At 42.9% G+C, this 20367-nt stretch overlaps 2 protein-coding genes across 4 annotated transcripts; one reads left to right on the plus strand and one right to left on the minus strand.

The window, feature by feature from the left end:
* Window positions 1-308: 308 nt before the first annotated feature.
* sbk1 (SH3 domain binding kinase 1) lies at window positions 309-13223 on the minus strand. 2 transcript variants are annotated; one of them, XM_046378041.1, is made up of 5 exons: window positions 12649-13223; window positions 12439-12547; window positions 5275-5516; window positions 4353-4555; window positions 309-3825 (listed from the first exon to the last, which is right to left on the minus strand). In XM_046378041.1, exons 2-5 carry the CDS (start codon window positions 12474-12476, stop codon window positions 2998-3000), a joined length of 1311 nt encoding a protein of 436 aa, XP_046233997.1. In that variant the 5' UTR covers window positions 12477-12547; window positions 12649-13223; the 3' UTR covers window positions 309-2997. The 2 variants fall into 2 exon arrangements, with proteins under 2 accessions (XP_046233997.1, XP_046233998.1); XM_046378042.1 differs by lacking the exon at window positions 12649-13223 and having other exon boundaries at window positions 12439-12628.
* Window positions 13224-15407: 2184 nt separating this feature from the next.
* LOC124053024 (retinol dehydrogenase 13-like) lies at window positions 15408-19627 on the plus strand. Of its 2 annotated transcripts, none has more exons than XM_046377935.1 (7): window positions 15408-15564; window positions 16953-17084; window positions 17168-17323; window positions 17414-17518; window positions 17667-17879; window positions 18010-18111; window positions 19037-19627. In XM_046377935.1, exons 3-7 carry the CDS (start codon window positions 17182-17184, stop codon window positions 19321-19323), a joined length of 849 nt encoding a protein of 282 aa, XP_046233891.1. In that variant the 5' UTR covers window positions 15408-15564; window positions 16953-17084; window positions 17168-17181; the 3' UTR covers window positions 19324-19627. The 2 variants fall into 2 exon arrangements, with proteins under 2 accessions (XP_046233891.1, XP_046233889.1); XM_046377933.1 differs by having other exon boundaries at window positions 16953-17071.
* The last annotated feature ends 740 nt before the right edge of the window (window positions 19628-20367 follow it).

Below are 20367 nucleotides of genomic sequence, written 5' to 3' on the forward strand. Positions count from 1 at the left end.
TTGAGGGCAGCAGATAACTCCTATCTACAGATGTGTTAATTGGTCTTTCAGAAGGAAGTCAGCATATTAAAATAGTCTGGGGGAATCGCTGGCGAACCGGACCAAAGCCTCAGGAAATCGCATGTGATTCAAGCTGACCTTCATCTAATGTGCAGTCTGGGGACCATATAAAGCCGGGCTGAGCTTTGCCTACACTGGCAGAAAAAAAAATACAACCGCAGTATTTCTAACAACACACAGAAATACCCTGGAGCCATATAAGATGTGGTGCATAAATTTATTTCAACATATATTAGCATTTTCTTCATATTTTATTTTGGGGTTTTTTTGTTTTGTTTTGTTTTGTTTTTGGTTTTGTTTAAAGACACCATACATACATTATTTACAAGAGATTCTACAACACTTGCTGGCAGAAAACAGTTTGATCACCCGACTGGGATGAACTGGATTAAAGGAAGGCTACTCTCCAAGCTTCAATAAAACTTGATACAAACTGACACATTTTCATTAAACTTGACAATTCCTGTCATAACAGTCCATGAGAAACAGCACTGCACACTGTAACAACTCATAGAAGTCTGACAATGATAATGGCTGTGGTGCTGTCAGTGTGTCACTTGTTCAATTGAGGCTACATGTATACATAAATTTTAAAGTGGTGTTACAAAGTATAATTATACACTATTTTAAAACAATGTGCATGATGTTGCGTGGTGTTATGTTGCGCTACGCTGAATTGTGTTTTTTTTCCTGCTATGTAGATCCTACATTCTAACATTGACAAGATGTAGGGCAGGATGAGTGCACACTGCACTTTCACATCTACTGATGGATTACCTTTTGACGGGTCCCTTGAAGCATGCTATGCATCCCTTTGACAAGTCTTCAGCCTCAATCAAGTCACCTTTACAGAGTCAAGAGTGAGGATGGAAAGAGACAAGGAAAATGATGAGACAATCAATGCAGCTTTGATTGGGGCTGATGATACTTTGGTCTGTGAAATGGCTCATAAAATACAGTAAAATGTGTATCTGAAGAAATGTGTCATTGAGTATAATAAGCTAAGCAACTGTCATGAAGAACTGTGGGTGACTGGAGGGAGGCTGGTGACCAGTTGTTTCACTTGGGCTCAATTAGACTTGATTTTCAAGAGGAGGACCGAGGCTGAAAGCACCGTCGCTGTCACTATAGCGACAGAGCTGATGGGGTGTCACAGGGAGGAGTGGGGAAATAAGAGAAGTGGAGACAAGCACACATTCAGGCACACAAACATAGACACGCAGGCTCCTGACTGACATACCAGCAATGCAGATGAAGCAATAAAAATATCGGTAACGAGCAGAGCGGAAGCTTTTTAGATGCTTTCATAAATAGCAGTATTTCTTTGGAAGTGAAAGATGTGCGCCTGGTCAGGATCAATCACCAGCTTGCAGAATGTCAGTGGCTGACACAGGTGTCATCTGTTCAGGGAAATTATTTGTTTGGTACCTGTACGGCAGCCCTTTGCGGTATCTTTAACTGACTGATTGGAGAGCGTGATGACTTTACACATGAAATGGATGTTGCTCAAGGCTATGGTGACAGGAAAATCAAGAAATGAGTGATGTCTATTCACTAATTTATTTGTCATACACCTGGGTTAGGAAAAAAAAACATGGTCCAGTCCAGATAAAACCCAAAACAATAACACAAAAGAGAACAGCAGTTGCTACCATGTGATACACTGTGACACTCTCTAGATCATATTTCTGTATATTTAATTTGTTGTGATATACTGTACATTCTGTTATATTTTGTTGCTACATACAATGCGTTGCCCCGACAGCAACGATAAAACCCTAAAACCCCTTTCCCCATTATAGAAAATTTGTACCGCTACATAGCTGAACTACCTGATTACGGTGCACTCCTAGAAATATCAAATTATTTACAATATAGAGTCATAGTTTTCACAAAGAGTTTCCCTCCTGTAAAAAAAAATATTGTGCTTTAGCATTTGAAACACACACATACACATCCAAACACACACAAACCAGGTAGAAAAGAAACAAAAACAAAGACATTTCATCTCTTCTTCTTTGTTGACCACCTTTTTCACTCAGAAAATGTACAGTCCCTGCATTCTGTTGTGTTACATTGGAAATGAATCATGAATCTCACTGAGAACAGTTCAGAAGAGGAAGATGTGTCTTCCAGCCATTCAATAGATTTCCATTAATAATAAAACAGGAAGTGACCCACTGAAGTGTCCTGAGGTGATGCCTATCACTGAGAATCTGTCTTTAAGACGCCTAGAAATACAGACATCACATACAAACTGCTACATTGAGAGTTCTTTTTTTCTTTTTCTCTTTATATTTCTCATGAAAAAGTCTATGACATGTTTTATGCATTGGAAGTCAGCAGGAAGTCTGGCAGGTGGCAGTCGAATGTTGTCCAGAAGATTACTCTCAGATCATCGGCCTCCGACTGAACAGGTTTACCTGATCAGATGAAGTTTGTCCTCCCTGGAGCTTATTATTCTGAGACAGATAAACATTATTAAAGAGACATAACATAAACACAAGTAAAGAGAAGTGGACTGGTGAGTGAGAAAGGACGGAATCGACTTTTTATGGAGTATCTAATTATAGAATCATTAGCACCACCACAGTGTATGGGCAGAAAACACAAATGTCTGGATGGCGGAATGAGCTGCTGAGAGGAGTAACATCAGCAGACACTTAAACACTGCCTGCATGGCTTCTCAGCTTGGGGAGTAGTCATTGGTCACAAATCAAAACCAAACCGGCATGTGCCAGTGATAAGCTGTCCAAGTGTGTAGCGCTGATTGATGATGTCCATTTCCACAGCCGGGGATGTGATCCTGAGCTTTTCTTTCATGGTTAAAGTAACTGTCCTTTTTCATTGAAGTCTCTGTTGTAGTTGTTAACACCTGTTCTCAGCTTGTTATTTCTGTGAAAAGCCATCTAGTCTCCACAGCTAACATTAGCGTGGTCACACACAAATTTCGATGGCAGTTGCCATCACCATCTGGCTTTTGTTTTTGTCTCGGCCTGGAGACTGGTGCTGTCCAGACTCCTCTCTTGGGGACAACGGATCAGAGAGGACACTACGTTTGAGTGGTGCTGGACGCAGGCAGGACGTTCCCGGAGGGGTGGACGGCTCAGGGTGTCTGTGGGAGGAACGTGATGAAGTGGAGGATGAGGAGGAAGTGCAACTGCCGGTACACACTCCCGAGCTTGACCTCTCACCTCTCTTGGCTCGGCAAGATGCTCTGCGCCTGAGCTCACTGACCAGCTCATACTTGACAAAGCAGAAGACATCCTTGACTCCACAGCGTTTTTCTGGCTCAGCAGCAAGCAGCCTCTGAAACATGCGCAAGGCATCGTCAGTGAAGCGCCGCCATTGTGACGGATATGTTCCTACAGGACACCCCGCTTTCTGCCAACGTCGAAACTCCTCGTAGAAGGCATCAGCCGGCAGCGCTGCTTCCCAGGGGAAATTTCCTGTCAGCATACAGAAGACCAGGACGCCAAACGCCCACACATCCAGACTGGTGGTCACAAGGAAACCCTCCGCACGACTAGCGCGACACACCTCTGGTGCTGTATAGGGGATGGTGCCGCTCACACGTTTCACACGGCAGCCAACACGTCGGGTCATACCAAAGTCAGCCAGCTTGATGCGGCGGCACTCGCGGTCAAACAGGAGCACGTTCTCAGGTTTCACATCCCGATGTACCAGGTTTTTACTGTGCATAAAATCCAGGGCCAGGCCCAACTGTTGCATGCATCGTTTCACCATTTCCTCTGGCAGACCGACCTGAAAAAAAAAGAAAGTGGAGGGAAGAACAAAAGTGTTGGGAGACAGAGAGAGAGAGAGAAATAGAGAAGACTTTTGATTAATGTAGTCTAATAGATGCAGTACATTGTGTAGGAGGTGAGACTATGGGAGGTGATACAAGAAAAGAGCTTTGTGGTGAGTAGGTTACAGTGCTGTTCACACAGAATAGGTGATGGTTACATTGAGCAGAGGAATGAATTCACAGGGTGAAAAGTCATATGCTCCAAAAACAAAAACTGAAACAAAAGAGTCTCAGCTTTAAGTTCCGCTGGAACCATCTTTAATGAGTTTTTAGAAGAACCTTGAAGTCAAGCACTCCCAGCACATCAACTGGAATAGCACTAAAGCAAAGTGAGAGCTCTGCGCAGAGAGAAAACCAGGACGAACAAGAGGCTCCAATCCCAGGAGAGCTTGTTAAAACTGCCGTGTCTGAACATGGCGACTGATTGGAACAGCTCTGGCTGAGTGAGGATGGTGATTGGTGGAAGGAAGGATGATCGCTTTACCTGTGGGGGGATGATGTCAAAAAGGTCCCCAGCGGGAGCATATTCTTGTCCAAACACATAGCTGTCTTCAGTCTCAAAAAGCACGTCCAGGACTTTGATAATAAAAGGGCTGCAGCTAAGTGAGCCTGTTAGACTGTACTCCCGCAGGAAACTCTTGAGCTTCGTCTTGTTCTTGGTAACAAACTTCAGCGCCATTTTGGTGCCTAAAATCAGACATTAACGAGTACAAAACAAAAATGGACATAATTATGCTCTGCTGTCTTAAACATATTCACATATCAGATAAATACTGCCAGCAATTTACTTTCCTAAACACTCCAGGTGTTGTCCAAAGCACTTAAAGTGAATTTTATTAGCCTACCTGTTTCTCTAAAGGAGTGGAGATTTCCAACTAGTGTCTGTACCAGCTGCTGCTTTCATTCATAAAAACATGTACAGTGAATGAATCTCACCTCCATTACACACATACAACCAGCTGTTCGTGTTCACAGCTGCAGAAATACAGAGGCTCTTTATTGAGCACAGCACAGAGCACTTATAATCTCTGCTGCCCTCTCAGACTCTCTTTGCACTACTTTACAATGCTTAGTTATACCGCTTTCAGATTGAGCCGGCCCTCTAACCTTGATTTTGTTACAACTAAGGATTAAACAGTAGACCTAGAAGAAATCCCTTACAAACCCTTTTAACGGTGCAGAAATTAATTTCTCGGCACTGTTCCTTGAGACTTTCTAACATGCTGACCTGTCTTAACTGGTTATCTTTAACTGTGAGGCGTGCTGGCAAAATGTGGATGTGGAGATCAGAATTTTTTTTCTGTATTTATGCTTTAGGTTGACAATGAAGACATACTAAAAAGACAAGGGTAGAGCGTAAAGACATTCAGCCACATTTTGAACCATCGATGCCACAATTAACTCACCCTGTGTCCGGTGTGCCACCAGGTCCACCTTGCCATACGTGCCCTTCCCCAGCTCACGGATGTGCTCGTATTGCTTGGCTACATCTGCTGCAGACAGAGACGTGATGGCCAGAGCCTGCATATCCTCCACAGGCAGCCCGCCACAGTAGCCCATCTTGGATGTAGGGGAGCCACCGCCGCTGCCCACCCGTCCTGGCCCAGATGGAGAAAGAGACAGGCTCGCCTTGACGCTGTGCGACAGACTAAACGAAGAGAAGAGGAAACTGCTTAGAGACAGATTTTTTTCTTCTGCTATGACGATGATAGGCAATATAAATTTTCTGCAAGTATGGGTTTATGACAGAATGCTCTTCAGTGTCTTTATCTCTACTGGCTGACATCCATATATTCCTGTCTGTACATCTTGTCCCAAAGGGTAGTTAAATCAGGAAAGGTTTACCAGACCTTCATCTCCATCAATTCAAGGAAGGCATCAACAAGGGGAATGCTTTCAGAAAATGTATTGGACTTCCTGGTGTCCCTCTAGATCACTTTGGCCAGCTTTCAGATATGAATGGTCTCAGACAGCACTTACTGGCAGACAGCTATGGGGAAAATCAATATGACCAGGTAGAAGGACTAACAAATGGAAACAAACGGAAGGAGCAGACAGCTTTAAGGTGTATACGTGCTGTTAAGGCATCCCACAGATCATCTGTGACTATCTGAAGTGTTCGCATAAATGCATTTCCCACACAGCAGAAATATTCAGTGGGGCTGTAAGAAATGGGGCTTGCTTAAGTTTTGTCTGGAAAACAAATGTGGTTTGCACAGCGGTTGTTCTGAGTACTTTGGTCAAAGTGCTGAAGTTGAAAAAGAAAAAAAAAAAGGGCGCAGTTATTGCTGATTTTCAGAAGTGCCAAGTTTGAAATAGGTCAAACTGATCCCAGGAGGGAAAAATATTGCTGCTTTAATTGTGTGCTCAGATGGAGTCAGGCACACTAAATGTTCCAACTGTCAACAAATTAAAAATCAGAGATGAATGACTGTGCATGTTAGCATCTGTCGTGCCCTAAGTAAACTGAAAGGAAAGAAAAACTCCTGAGCAAACTGCACAAAATGGACGATTTGAGGAAACATGGTGATCACATTAATGATCTTACCCATTGTTTCTCTTCAACACCCCTCCCTTCACACATAATCAACTTTAATCATCCAATCATGCACAGCACGCACGCAGACGCACTCTAATAGGCACCAAATCAGCACAAACAATCCTGCTGATGGCTTTTTTTCATCCATGATTCAAAAGCAACTGTTTTGCTCTTTGTTCGTCTCCTCGCAGCCACTTTCTCAGCACCACTGATTTAAATCAAGAGCAGCTCAAATGTGTCTGTTGACAGTCAGGTCCATTTTGGGGTGGGGGGGGTGGATGCACAGTAGGTGATGTACAGTTGATGAAAACACGGCAATGGAAGTTTTGTTCAGTCATTCTGAAGATGTTGAGATTCCTCATCTATGTTGTGGGAAGAGTGTGACAAATATAGTAAAAACTAAAATAGCATGCAACCACTTGCAGCCTTGTGTTCTTGGCTCATCACTCTTTGTTGAGGGAAAAAAAAAACACAACACTGCAAATAGAAAGAGTGCCCCATATGTTTCTCTGTAGATAACACTTGCTTCTTGATTTTATCATAAGCTTGGAGATAGTTATGTAAGAGACTATGAATATTGTAGCCTACTCATGCTGAGAGTGCCCACTGTATAGCCTTCGGGGAGTCAACACAAAAGTTGATCGTTATCCAGATCAGTCTCTGGTCCAGGTTTAGTGATTAAACATTTAAACAGGACAGACAAACAGACTGAAAGCACATTTCCTCTGACCGCCCACCCCGCATGGCCTCATAGCCTCTATCAGCGAGAACGAAGCAGGGAGAAGGGAGCGCTTGTTTACTGGCACTTCCTCCAGTCAGCTCCACAGGCTGAATGTGCAGCACTCCAGCATGGATCTTAATCACATTACTCAGCCCCCACCAAGACAAAAGCACACCCCACCCAATAGCGCAGGATGCCTTGCACTCATTTCCTTTGCAGAACTGGATTAAGCGTCCTGAAATGTGATGAGTGGCTGGGAGACGGTGCTCTCCGCAGCTGCGATGACGCTGTAAATGTGAACCAGAAACTGCAGTGTAGTGCCCCGGAGGTGTGGGGATGAAGTTTTGTGGTCTCTGGGAGATGATTGTGTGTGAGTGTTTGGAGGGGGAGAGGGGGGGGTTGCAGAGAGGTCTGGTGTATCTGTCGCACAGTGACACTCTATCAAAGGCCCTTTGTGTCACTACCTCTGAAAAAGGAGCAGCTGCGAGCCACTGCACAACTCGGTGTTCATGCACGATCACGGCCACATGCCCCACCGATCTCCCATGTCGCCCTCTGCTCCTCTCCTGTCAACTTGGGCGGCTAAAGGCAAGGTAGCAGCCACACAGTCCACATACAGATGAGGAATTGGTTCGAGACAGATTTTAATGGGTTTTTGAGCGGGACCTAGTTAATGTTAATCATCCGTAAGCTTTAAAAACAGATCCCTGGGCTGCTCACTTACCCCTGTATGGTTGAGGTAAGACCTTGTAACTTCAGTATTTGTGATTTTCATGATTTATGAGAAAAAAATCCACCGACATTTGAGTGTCTGAAAATTCTCAGTCTGAAAAACAAGCCTGTTCTTCCTCATTCCTAAAAAGCCCAGATACAAGGTTTTCATTCAGCAGCAACTATTTGTTTTTTAGCCACTAATTTTGCCTAAAATACAGATTGACAATCTTGCTCCATTTAGCAATTACTCAAACAGAGCTGAGAGCATTTGCAGAATAAAACCAGGGTGTTCCCAGAAAATGGCAAAACATTCAGTTTTACGTCTTAATAAGCATGACGATGGTCTGTAAACCTGTTGTGACTGACTTCACGTGTCACTCTAAGCTGCAGAAGCTGACTTGACCTTTCCTTCCATAAACACTTGGCTGGAGAAGAGGACAGCGATGGACCCTGTGATGCCACTGGCAAATGTCTCTCTTGTCATAGGCTGTCATTAACAGCCTCAGGGTCAGTTCTTGTCTGGCGTGATGGTAGCCTCGGGACTCTGAGGGTTACACTTGGCAGACACAGGCGGCAAATTCTTCACTGTAAAGTATGGACAAATTTCAACTATTCTCAGAGTGTTTTAGGAATTTTGTACAGAAATTCATTTTCTACAAAGGATGAATCCTATAGTGATTTCAGTGAGTCCCCCAACACCTGTGTGAGTGTTAATTTACAAATGCTAGCATGTTAACACGCTAAACTGAGATGGCGAACATGGTTATAACTGCTTTACATCAGCACGCTAGCATTGTCATTATGTTAGCATGTAGCTTAAAGCTCTGCCATGTGTAAGTACAGCTTCACAGAGCTGCTAGCATGGCTGCAGACTCTTTCTTGTTCACATATATGAGTATGGTCAAGGTTGCCTTCGATAACAGGGATATTTGTTCTCCAAACTCCAGTGTCATTCACAGCTCATTAAGATAGGAAGAAGAGCTTCCAAGTGGACACATTTTATATGTGGTGTTGTCATGTGACTCTCATCAGGGATAATTGTGTATTCAGTGAGCTCTCGGTTTTCCCTGTGTAAACAATGTGAGTGATGAACTGTGACATGACAATGATTAGCGCATAAAGGCTCCACAGAGTTGAGATTCTTTTATGAATACAGATTCACATATAGAAAATGAGCTAAATTCTTAATGTGGCAAAGGCGGGCAACATAATCGATTGATCTGTAGCAAATGTACTTTAATGCACAGAAATCACCTAACTGAAGTATAAGGGAGGTATCAGATTTAGCAGCTTTACACACAGTGTTTGTTCTTTTTTAGTGCAGCCTTCCTCCTTTCCTCTTTGTCTCTTGTCTGTTCCAGAAAATGTAAACAAGGGACTAATGAAAGAAATAAATAGATTGCAGAGCCTGCCTCACGTCTCTACCTCTCTCCGTTACTAATGGACTGGTTGCTTTGCTCTCAGCAGAAGAGTCATTATGGGTGAAGACTGATCTCCTGTGTCCAATTTACTGTCAAAATGCCCAGTGTGCCTTGCCTCTCGGTCAAAGGGAAAACAGCGAGTTAAATACGACGTGACTGATGCAGTTCCCTCGCTGTCTTCATGGAAGTAAAACAACTACCCTCATAGACACACATATACAGATGGCATGTACTTGTGTGTATGTACACGTGTCTTTGTCCCTGTCCTTGCTGTCTCAGAGTGATGCGTACAATAAAACAAATCACTGCAGCTCCAAACAATCTATCACTCGATCAAAGCCAAACTGGCTTCCTTGTGACAGCCAGTTGCAGTCAGGACACTGTGTTCCCCACTCAGGCTCAAAAAAACTGAATCACCTTCCTTAGGAGAGCACAGAATGTCAGAGCCAGTGAGTTGGTGGGTTTAGTCCCTCCTTCAGCTAAAGAGACCTCCCACTGTGCTGTGATAGGTGAACCAGCGGCCCAGACCATGGACACTCACTTTGACAAATCACCTGCTCTCAGCTTTACCTGGAGGCCCAAAAGGATCCCTGCTGGGACCGAGTGCTGTGTAACCCGTCCCTGACTTGCCTCACCTCTACTGTCTGTCCCATCACCCCCCTCTCTCTACTGTCTCCTATCCCTTAGAACTACTGCCTGCTGAAAGATCCTGGTGGGAACACTGGCCTCCTGCTGGAATGACCTGAGACCGATGAAGAGATAACCACAGGTTAAAAGGATCCAAACAACAACTGAGAGTGGAGACTAGAAGGACACTTGTCTCAAGTACCGCATGTTAGCTACAAAAGCATCTTCAAAGAAAAAACAGGCAAAATAATACAACAAAATCATCTATTAAAAAAGGAAGACCAACATCAAAACATAAAATAAATAAATTGATATTGTAATTTAGGATTAAGGCTTTGGAATTAGAAACTGCACAGCATCTGCTTATAAATACCCTGTCATCATCACCCATATTGTAATCATGTCCTGTAAAAATCAAAGAAAAAAAAATCTTTTAGCAGTGAAATGTCATTGCAATAACCCAGGGAACATGGTGTACCTAACCCCCCTCCCCACTCTATCACAATCCAATAGCCTCAAGTTCCAACAGGGAGAGAGAGCAGGAATGGGGAAATCCAACAAGACTGAACTGAAACATCCCTCCCTTTGTAGCACATGTAATAGACTGCGTTTCTTTGATGTCAAATACATGGGAAGATGGGACTCTAATATGAGCTCAGAAAATGGGGTCTAAAAGGGGGTGTGGCTAAATGATGTAACAGCACAGCACTGAGGAGGACAGTTCAAACTAACAATATATGGTGATTTGTGATCCTGCTCATACACATTAGCTTCTAGCCACAATCAATGCACTAATGCTGATTGCTAGGGCTGCATTCAGCCTTTCTCTCTCTCACACACACACACACACACACACACACACACACACGTACACATATTCATCTTCAGTTGGAGAACTGGATACTAGCAAGTAATGTGAAAACAAGCAGGGCAGGATGTAAAAAAACAAGACAATTTAAAATAAGAACATAAGCTAGTGTATGTAAATAAACATGAATTTAAATAATGATATAATAAAGTCAACAGAAAATATTAAATACAGTTGATACGCGCGCACACACACACACACACTGATTGACAGGGGCAGTCTATCATTAGACAGCTGTTTTTCTCACAGACATGACGACACGTTGGGATGTAATGTACAGATATTATTATCACCCAGTAGGGCACCAGCTTTTGAACAGTTATGTGTTATAGTTGACAATATTTGCATCCTTTCTATTCCCTGAGCAGCCATGTTTTCCCACTATTAGTGTAATATCCTTTTAAATTTGTATTTTTTTGCAAGTACATGCATGTCTTTGACTTCTATAGCTGCGTGAGGGGCACCAACAGGTTTATCTGGTGTGTATGTGCCAGCCGTTAGCCTGGGTCATTGTCTGGGTTCTACTCTTTCCCCATGAAGCCATAATATGACCTCCTTCTATGTGCTGACAGTTTTTTGATCCCCGAGTTCTGCAGGCCAAGTTTGAGACATTTCTGTGGACTTCCAGGATGTTTTTCCTTAGTTAAAGTCAGATGTTTTTATGGAAGATTTTGCCCTTTAATTAATTTTGCAAAGTGGGCTCTGCTTCCATTAAAGATCCCAGCCTTATATGCATTTGTCAGTGATTGTGTTCAGATTATAATGCTGAAAGGCCAGCATTTTTTAACCATTGTCACTGATGATGAACATAATTCAGGTGGAACAGTACAAAGCAGTGGTCCACATTCTGTATAAGTTTTCAATGTTTGGGGCAGTAAAACTCATACCTTCAGGTAGAACAACTATAACTCAGAACATGATTTTGGGTTACACTTCCTCTTTAAAATAAATGTCCCTGTCATTGTTGCTTCTCTCCACCAACACAGCGTTTGTGACAAAAGCAAATCCATGCGTATCAGCTGCTGTTCTTTCAGAGTCCATTACCAGCCTCAGTACTCTGCTTTTACAGGGTGTGCTCTGTCAAGTCAGCTGCTCATTTAAATGCTTTAGATGGCATTAGCGATGAGATATCACCTGTCTGCCCAGGACAAAGTAGAAAAGGGCCATTAAAGTGGAGTGCCCCGGATGCCCTCGCATCCATCTGGTACAGGCTCACAAAAGCAGAATGGGAAACAAATAGGTGCCGGTATCACAAGTAATGTGGGCAAAAATACAAATTAAGTCCCATCTCAACCATTAACATGATTTAGAGTTAATCATAGGAAAGGAGAACATAATGCTGCAGTGCTACTGACATAGATGCCTTATTAAACCACAGATTCATATATGAATACTGTCCAGGAGAGCAAGTCAAAGTTCAGACAAGATAAAGTTACTCAAAATCCAAAGCGACAAACAAATCTAACCACTTCAAATTGAAAACAAAGCAAAACTACACTCTACAATATTTTTAAAAATCAAAACCAAACAACGTGATTGTATCTTATTTTAATACATATCAAGAAAGATTTTCCATCCCTTATTTTGCCTTCCTGACTCTCCTTCTCTGCAGATAACAGCATCCCGTAGAGTGACCCGGTTTCAGGCACCTCAGGGTGCATCTAGGTGTTACTCACTCACCTGCTGGCGACCTGTCTGTCTCCTCCATGGTCCTGCATCCGCTCGGCGAGCAGAGCTGCTGCGCTCTGATCCGCTGGGGTCTGGAAGGAAACTGATGGACGACGTCCTCCTTTGAAGGAAGTTAACAATCTGTTATAGGCGCTAAAAAAACCGCGCAGGTCCCTTCCGAAAAATAAATAAATAAATAGATAAAAATGAGAAGCTCAAAACCTTTGTAGTTTCACAGCTGCTAAAGCTTGGATGAGGTCCGTCGCTGCGCTTCTGTGCCTTCTGCCCGCCAGAGATGATTCCAGTCCTGCTTCTGGAGATGCTCTTCAGTTTGTGACTTTGTTTGGAGGCGGATTAAATCAAAGCATCATCTGATACTGGATGCCGAGATGAGGACGCAGGCTGGGATCCCTCCTCTGAGCGCCCACCATCTCAACCTGCTAAGCAGCGGGAGGAGGTGCGTGTTTATCTTTCGCTCCTCCAGTGGTCCGCATGACCCAGTTCAGCACCACACACACACACACACACACTGAGACGAACCAATTCATTCACATCCACACAGGGGGACTCAGCAAACCTCTGCACTCTGCAGCACGCATGGACAAATCGCATGTCCACACTGTCTCCAAACTGAGGAGTGCCTTCCTCTCACCGTCCGCGCGTCAGTCTGTTTTGTCTGTCAGTCCAGCGGGACTGAGGGGTTGAGGGGTGGGGGGGTGGGGGTCTCAGATGTTCCTCTGCTGGTCCTACCAGTCAGCTCCCTCATTGTTCACCGTCTCCACCCTCTGGCAAACTAATACGCTCACGTGTCCCGGGTCCTAGCGCCTGTATGCTCCACCTCCAGCCAACCTCATTGCGTCCAGGAGCTTTTTTACTTTTGATTCATGCGTTGAAGGAACAAGCTGCTCCACTCTTGCATAATTCAACAGCTTATGGCCTCAAGTACTTCACACGGTGACTTTGCCAACTGTCCTTATTAGGTAACAGCGAAGCAAGACTTTCAATTAATTCACTGCCCTGGCAGCTCCCCCTCTTTTACTGTACATGTTTAACAACAGGCCTCCTGCCAGGCGTGCTTGCCAATCACAACAGATTGGACTGAGAAAACAGCATCGACATAACAGGGATAACCTTAATGCATCATCATCAAACACCACTGATCAGATGGGTTGAGAGCTGACATGATTGGAGGCTGTTTTTACACACAAAAAAAGACAGTGCTGGTGAAGTCAGTTGGTAAACGTTTCCGTGTTGCTTTCTCCCATCTTGATTTCACCTCAGACTCCAAATGTCAGAATCAATAACTTCTTTTGTCCCATAATTTATTGTTTTTTTTCCTGCATACTTTATCTGGTCTCCTTTTCAAGTTTTTTTCTTGTTATTTTCTCACCATGAGACTGAAAGATAAGCTTTTGTCAAGCAGTCCAGGATCAGGAAGAAAGGTCGAAAAAAATCAGCACAGGGGAATATGATATTCCTATTTCCTGAAACAAAATCATTTGACCCACGGCATTTGTCATCCTCACTGAGGAGCTGGGCGGATGCTGAGTAGCTGCGTCACCTCTTTGAGACATTCAGGTGTCTCACACAGCAGAGTTAGGCCAAAAAGGCAGCGAGGCGAAGAGTTTCCTCAGGGTTATCTTGGGAAGAGAGCTGTCATAAATCATAGTGAAGGTCAAGCACTGTGAGCTGACGGCGGAGAGCACCAAGGGTCAAACACACCAGGGGGACACACACCTCTGAGCTGTGAACAAATAGAGCAGGGCTGCTCCTCCTCCCTCTCCTCCTCACGCCGTGTCAGACACTAGATTCACGTCCTAGTTTTTACTTTTTATGTGTCACCTCAAGTTTTCCAAATCTTGTTGCAGAGGGGTGGCCTTGTTTTTTCACTGTCCTCAAATTTATCTTCATGCAGCTGTACGCTGTGTCCTAGCCACCGTATAAACTGCAGCGTCATAGTGGAGGGATATTTACGCAGGGCCTCAGTCGTCTGAGAGGGGTCTCGTAAAGTTTGCGGGGTAAAATGGACCTTTTTGTGGACAACAGTAAGATTGGACTTTTACCTTTATGGTTCATTCTAAAATTTACAGCAGAACCTTTTCTTAAGACCAACAGGAAGGAACGGAAGAAAGTCTGGGTGTTTTTCTTGGGCCTACACACCATATACTCCAAACAACAAGTCTGTCAATTGATGAGTAAATGAATGTGTGTGAAAAAGTGCAGAAAATCAATCTGACTAAATCTCTGGAGAATTAAGCAACATTTGCTTTGAATAACAGGTACTTTAGGCTGAGATTAAAAAAAAAGATGAGCATTGAATTTAATAGCATGCTGGCATACAAATCTCTGCTCCACCCTCACAGCTCCAGACATCGGCCTGACTGTCAATAGCAGTTCCCTCCATGTCGTCTACTTTAGCTCTTCCTTCCCTCAGCTGTTTTCATTTTGTCGGTCGGGATGAGGTAGAATGATTTTCTGACTGCCTTCACAGAGTCATTTCACAACTTTTCTTTCACAATCCAAAAACAGAAAAACAGCTCATAGCCACACCACTCTCCCCTACTGAATCACATAGTCCTCCCCTTCACTGCACACTCCAAGTCGTCCTATAAAACCCAGAAATATAATATATAGACCCTAACTTTGTGTCTCATTTTGAGTTCTCATAAGGTTTTTTTTTAACATGGGTGTGTGACTGAGAAATAAAATTGGTTTGGAGTTGACATTTTAAACTTATCCTGGATACTATTAGGAATAGATTCCCTAAGCTCTTTCACACATCTCAGAATATAAAAAAAGTATTTTTGGAAGAAAAAAGTTCACAGTTCGCCAGAGGATAAAGAGATTCACGTCTGTCGCTTACTAAACCCACGCACCAAAGTTTAGTAGTTATTTGTTTATTTTTGGCTTTGGTTTCCATCGGGACTGCGTTTCCCACAATGCCGTTGGTTTTTTGCTTCTTGCAATTGGTTAGTAGAAGTTGATGACGCCAAAGGCATGCGCGCGTAACCTTGTGCTGCAGGAGTGTTGTGAAATTAGCTGTGGAAACATTTTTGATACCACATTTTCAGTCATGAGCAAATATATTTTGCCAGTTTCTGTGTTTGGGACGGTGTTTGGAGGCGCTGTTTTACTGAAGTGAGTAACTCTTCATAATGTGACACTAGGCCACTGTATCATGATGGAACCACATTTTGTACTGTATGTGTCATATTTGCTACTGATGCGAGTATGCTCTTAAATCCAGGCGTTAACATTTATACAAGGGCACAGTACGCCCATATCTACTACACAGAATATAACAGCCCTGCAGGTGTTCAGCCTGATCATTTTCAGTGTCTGCTGTGACTTTGTCAGAGAGATGCTGCTGCAAAGTTTGCTGTTGTAGCGACACCTGTGTCAGGTAAATGAGTAAGGAGTCTTTGTTTCGTTTTCCTTCCGTAGTGACTGACTTAACTACTGCAACACAATCAGACCTACAGCCTCTGAGGCTAAGTTGTGTAGTTGGATATGAGTGAGTGTATTCATATACTGTAAAGGTGTTAATGACATTTTGTTCAGCCATCCACAGGCACATGGGAACCTTCTTTGGGAATTCTTTGTTTACCATCTCTTACTTAATGAGGTAGAGCAGTGTGACAGTAAGTTGTCTGCCATGTCTTTTAAGACATGACAGCAAAAATGTTGAATGTTTGCTGAGTCCAGCTACTGAAACTTTGCTGCTTTTCTTTGCTACTTATGATAGTAAACAAAAAGTTGTTGCTTTTTTTCATTATTTTATTTGAGGACGTTACTTTCTCCTCTGGGAAACTGTGCTGAGCATTGTTTGCAATTTTTATGACATTTCATAGACTAAACAAGTGATCAGTTAGTCATGAAAATAATTTGTTAGCGATCGTTAGTTGTAGTCCAAAACTGGAGTCATGGCTGAATTAACCTGAGCTGTTTGGTTGGTATTATTCCTTATCCGTTTGTGCAGTGTATACGGTAAACCTGTCCAGCAATTGGTATATCTCCTCAAGTTACACACACAGCAACCTCCTCAGGACTTTGCAATAAACCAGGGTCCAGTGTAGAGTCAAAACCAGCTTGGTGTTTTTACTCATGTTGCTGATTAGACCCTCTTCTTAGGACTTTGTGAATGTTTGGTGATCAATCATAGCTCCAGCTAGGTTCATGGCCTGATTATAACAAGCAGTAATGTGATTTTGGGATGCATATTCCAATTGATTGAGTGGAATAATGGTTATTAAGAGGTTGTTTAAGGCTAAATTGTGGAAGTGGATCTCTAGCAGAAGCTCTCCAACGTATAACTAAACTTCTTCTGGAATGAATGCACTAAACTTAATAGTTGAATTGAGGTTTGAGGACTGTTATGTAATAAATACAAGCCTGATTAAGTGTAATTGTAGTACAAGTTAGACAAGATAGAAACTGTTTGCATTAACTTGAGAGACTTTTGGTCTTGATGTTGGTATAAGACAGTGAGTTAGATGATCCCGAACCTGCTTAAATTCTTCTAATAGGAACCACGTGACTGGAGGTCGATGTCCCAGTAAGGCTACCATAACTGGGAAGACTGTGGTCATAACCGGAGCCAACACAGGCATCGGGAAGGAGACTGCACAAGAACTGGCCCAGAGAGGTGGCAAGACAATGTGATGTTGCAAAAACACACAGTATGTAAAATCTTACGAAGTTATTTCACTCTCAGTAACATGACCCATTCCCACATCATTAGGGGGTCGGATCATTATGGGATGTCGGGACATGGAGAAGTGTGAGGCAGCTGCCAAGGAAATACGAGGGAAGACCCGGAATCACCACGTTTACGCACATCACCTCGACCTGGCCTCCTTGAAATCCATTCGAGAGTTTGCAGAGAGAATCAAACGAGGTGAGGAAAACAAACGTCTCACATGCAGCGTTCAGTTATAAAAATAAACTTGGCAACAGTCCCTTAAATATTATCATCATTGTCTTTTAGAGGAGCAGCGTGTGGATGTGCTGATAAACAATGCAGGGGTCATGAGATGTCCAGCATGGAAGACAGAAGATGGTTTTGATATGCAGTTTGGAGTCAACCACTTAGGTGCTTTGACTGAATGAAAAACAAGCCAATTAAAGTCTGTCTATCTAAACTCTCTGTAAGAAAAATAGATTCAAATCATCTTTACAGTCTAATAAATCCTCCCTTACTCCACTGCTACCTGACTCAAATAGCTTCTTTCTTCCTTCAGGCCACTTCTTGTTGACAAATCTCCTGCTGGATAAGTTGAAAGAGTCCGCCCCCAGCAGAGTGATCAACCTGGCCTCACTCGCCCACATCGTTGGAAAGATTGACTTCGAGGACTTGAACTGGGAGAAGAAGAAGTTTGATACTAAGCAGGCGTACTGTCAGAGCAAGCTTGCCAATGTTCTGTTCACCAGAGAGCTCGCCAAGCGATTACAAGGCAAGTCTACTGGCTGTTGCATATGTGGGCATGTGTGGGAGGGAAACAGCCAATGTTCTTGTTTGTAATTGGCCATTGGATATATATTTTTAAACAATGCAGTGTGCGTGTGTGTGTGTGCATAAAACAGGCACAGGAGTCGCAGTGAATGCTGTGCACCCAGGCGTTGTTGCCACAGACCTGGGGAGGCACACAGGTCTGCACCAATCACAGTTTTCGAGCTCTGTGCTCAGTGAGTATTCTGTTTTCTTACTGGATTTCTGAATTTAGAGAAATCAATAAATGCTTACCTAAAATGCATGTGATGATTGGGCTGCATAAACTCTAAACTCTGCTGGTCTGCTCAGTGAATTCTCTATTCTTATCTATTTGTTCTCTATGGATAAGCCTGAACTGCAACTGACTGTGTTTCTGTTATGAAAAGTTTTCTATTCACAAAATGTCAACTTTATTAACTGCATCTTAAAAAACAAAAAAAAAAGTAATTTTAGCTGTCTGTGTGGTTGAGGATTATCTTCATAGTCTTGGGCAGTGGTGGAGGAAACATTTACATCATTTAATTGAGTAAAAGTAGCAATAGCACACGGTGAAAATCCTCCAACACAGCTACCGGTACTCAGTGAAGAAATTGGCCCAAATGACTATTACACTGTTACATTGCTGTGTTATTACTAACAGTGGGAGTGAGAAACATTTACTGTTGTAGTTGTTCAGGTAACGCTAATATGGGTAGTTTCAGCAAAAATCACTCTCAGAGTTTTCCTTCTACATCACCCCAACCACACTTTAATATATACGAAATATACAGCATGTGTAATATGTATATAATATGTAATAAAGATTTTCCACTGTAGTAAGTTACAGTAAGTAAAAGTGTTTGTTATTGAGATCATGTACAGTCAATGAGGGATGATAAAAATCATGCACTAGGTTTTTGATATGAACAAAAGTAATTGTAACATTCATCTAAATGTTTCCTTTCATTATAGTCCACGAACAGCAGCTTGAATCCAGTTAGTATCTGGATTGCTCCTTGACATTGGCTTATTAATTTATTAAGTCCTTTTATTCTCATAGTCTCTAAAATATAGTTAAAACAGTGGTATTCTGAGCCTAAACCATCAAACCTGAGGCCTCCACTCACCCTCCCACTACAGGTCCCTTTTTCTCCATGTTGGTGAAGAGCCCAGAGCTGGGGGCGCAGCCCAGCATCTACCTGGCTGTGTCCGAGGAAATGGAGGGGGTGACGGGAAGGTATTATGATGTGATGACAGAAAAGGAACCAGCGCCCCAGGCCCTGGATGAGGAGACAGCTCGAAGGCTGTGGGAGATCAGCAGCAGGCTGGTGGGTCTGGAGGAGGGTGGGGGACGGTCCGCCAAGTCAAGCCCACCAGCAGAAGGCCAGAGCAGAGCTGCACAGACAGACACAGTGCAGACACACTGACAGAGCCCAGGACCAGCTGTCAGTGCTGTGGGTCCGTAGGTCTCCTCTGGACCCTCATCCCACAGAGGATAATGGACCTTTAGGGAGCTGAGCTGTGCCAGGCTTGTTGGAACAAATAACTGCCTGAGTCTGATATTCTGGTTATCTGTATAACAGCAGTCTTTTGTACTTGCCTTTATGTTCCTGCATCAGGAACTTTTTCTTTAAAACATGAATTTCTATACAGCAGCATTTGCCAATGAACTGTCAAAGTTGAATTTGATGCACTCTTTACCAAGAACAAAGCTGCACAGTCTCAGCTTAAGTTGAGTTTGTATTTATTCCAACACACTGGGAAAACAATATGAAGCACAAAAAGACAGTACTTGCAAAGACAGAAATTTATTGAAATGTATTCAGTATGTGGGGTGAAAACTGGAAAGGGCTATCAGAAAAATGTCATCTGAAGATAAAGAAAACAAAAAGAAATTAATGTCTGAAGTTTTTCATATGGGGGGGGGGACCTCACCAGCTGTTTGTTCACAATTCAGTTATCAGTATTACCAGTGTGAGGATATTTCACATGCTGTATTTCACACAGAGACAGCAGGAAGATGAATGATATGTCTCAGTAATTTGAACCAGTTATATATTTACAGAGCAAGGTATTCTTATGCTGCACATTTACTGTAGAGTGCTGCAAATGGTTGTGTCACAGATTCAAAGCAGAAATTCTTACACAGAGCGCCACCTGGCTGCCAAGTAGCATCAAAATACAGTCTGCTGGATCAACATGTTTTTACATTTCTTTGTACTGGTATATTTTTGGTCTGGCTAGCCTTAAGATTTTGTTCATTTATTTAGACATTGCTTGACTTATTATAGTAATGCATCACAGAAATATCATCCAATTTAATATCAGTTTGCATTGGGATGCAAACAATCCCTAGTTAAGGGATCAGTTGTATTATTGATGAAAGCAGCACATAGATTAATTATCAGTATGAACTGTGATGATTTGAATACTAGATTGTACTAAATTAATAAAAACTAATGATAAGAAAG

This window comes from Scatophagus argus, chromosome 21 (genome assembly GCF_020382885.2).
Source record: "Scatophagus argus isolate fScaArg1 chromosome 21, fScaArg1.pri, whole genome shotgun sequence".
Lineage (NCBI taxonomy): Eukaryota > Metazoa > Chordata > Actinopteri > Scatophagidae > Scatophagus > Scatophagus argus.

Bases quoted from the DNA above. Each gene is read 5' to 3' on its own strand.
- sbk1 (XM_046378041.1), bottom strand. From the start codon at position 12,476: ATGCAGGACCATGGAGGAGACAGACAGGTCGCCAGCAG. The intron at 5,517-12,438 runs GTGAGTGAGTAA...CTCTTCGTTTAG, and splicing joins GACAGACAGGTCGCCAGCAG to TCTGTCGCACAGCGTCAAGG. The intron at 3,826-4,352 runs GTAAAGCGATCA...TTTTTTTTTCAG, and splicing joins TTGACATCATCCCCCCACAG to GTCGGTCTGCCAGAGGAAAT.
- LOC124053024 (XM_046377933.1), top strand. From the start codon at position 15,410: ATGACGCCAAAGGCATGCGCGCGTAACCTTGTGCTGCAGGAGTGTTGT. The intron at 15,565-16,952 runs GTGAGTAACTCT...TTCTTCTAATAG, and splicing joins GGAGGCGCTGTTTTACTGAA to GAACCACGTGACTGGAGGTC. The intron at 17,519-17,666 runs GTGCTTTGACTG...TTCTTCCTTCAG, and splicing joins GTTTGGAGTCAACCACTTAG to GCCACTTCTTGTTGACAAAT.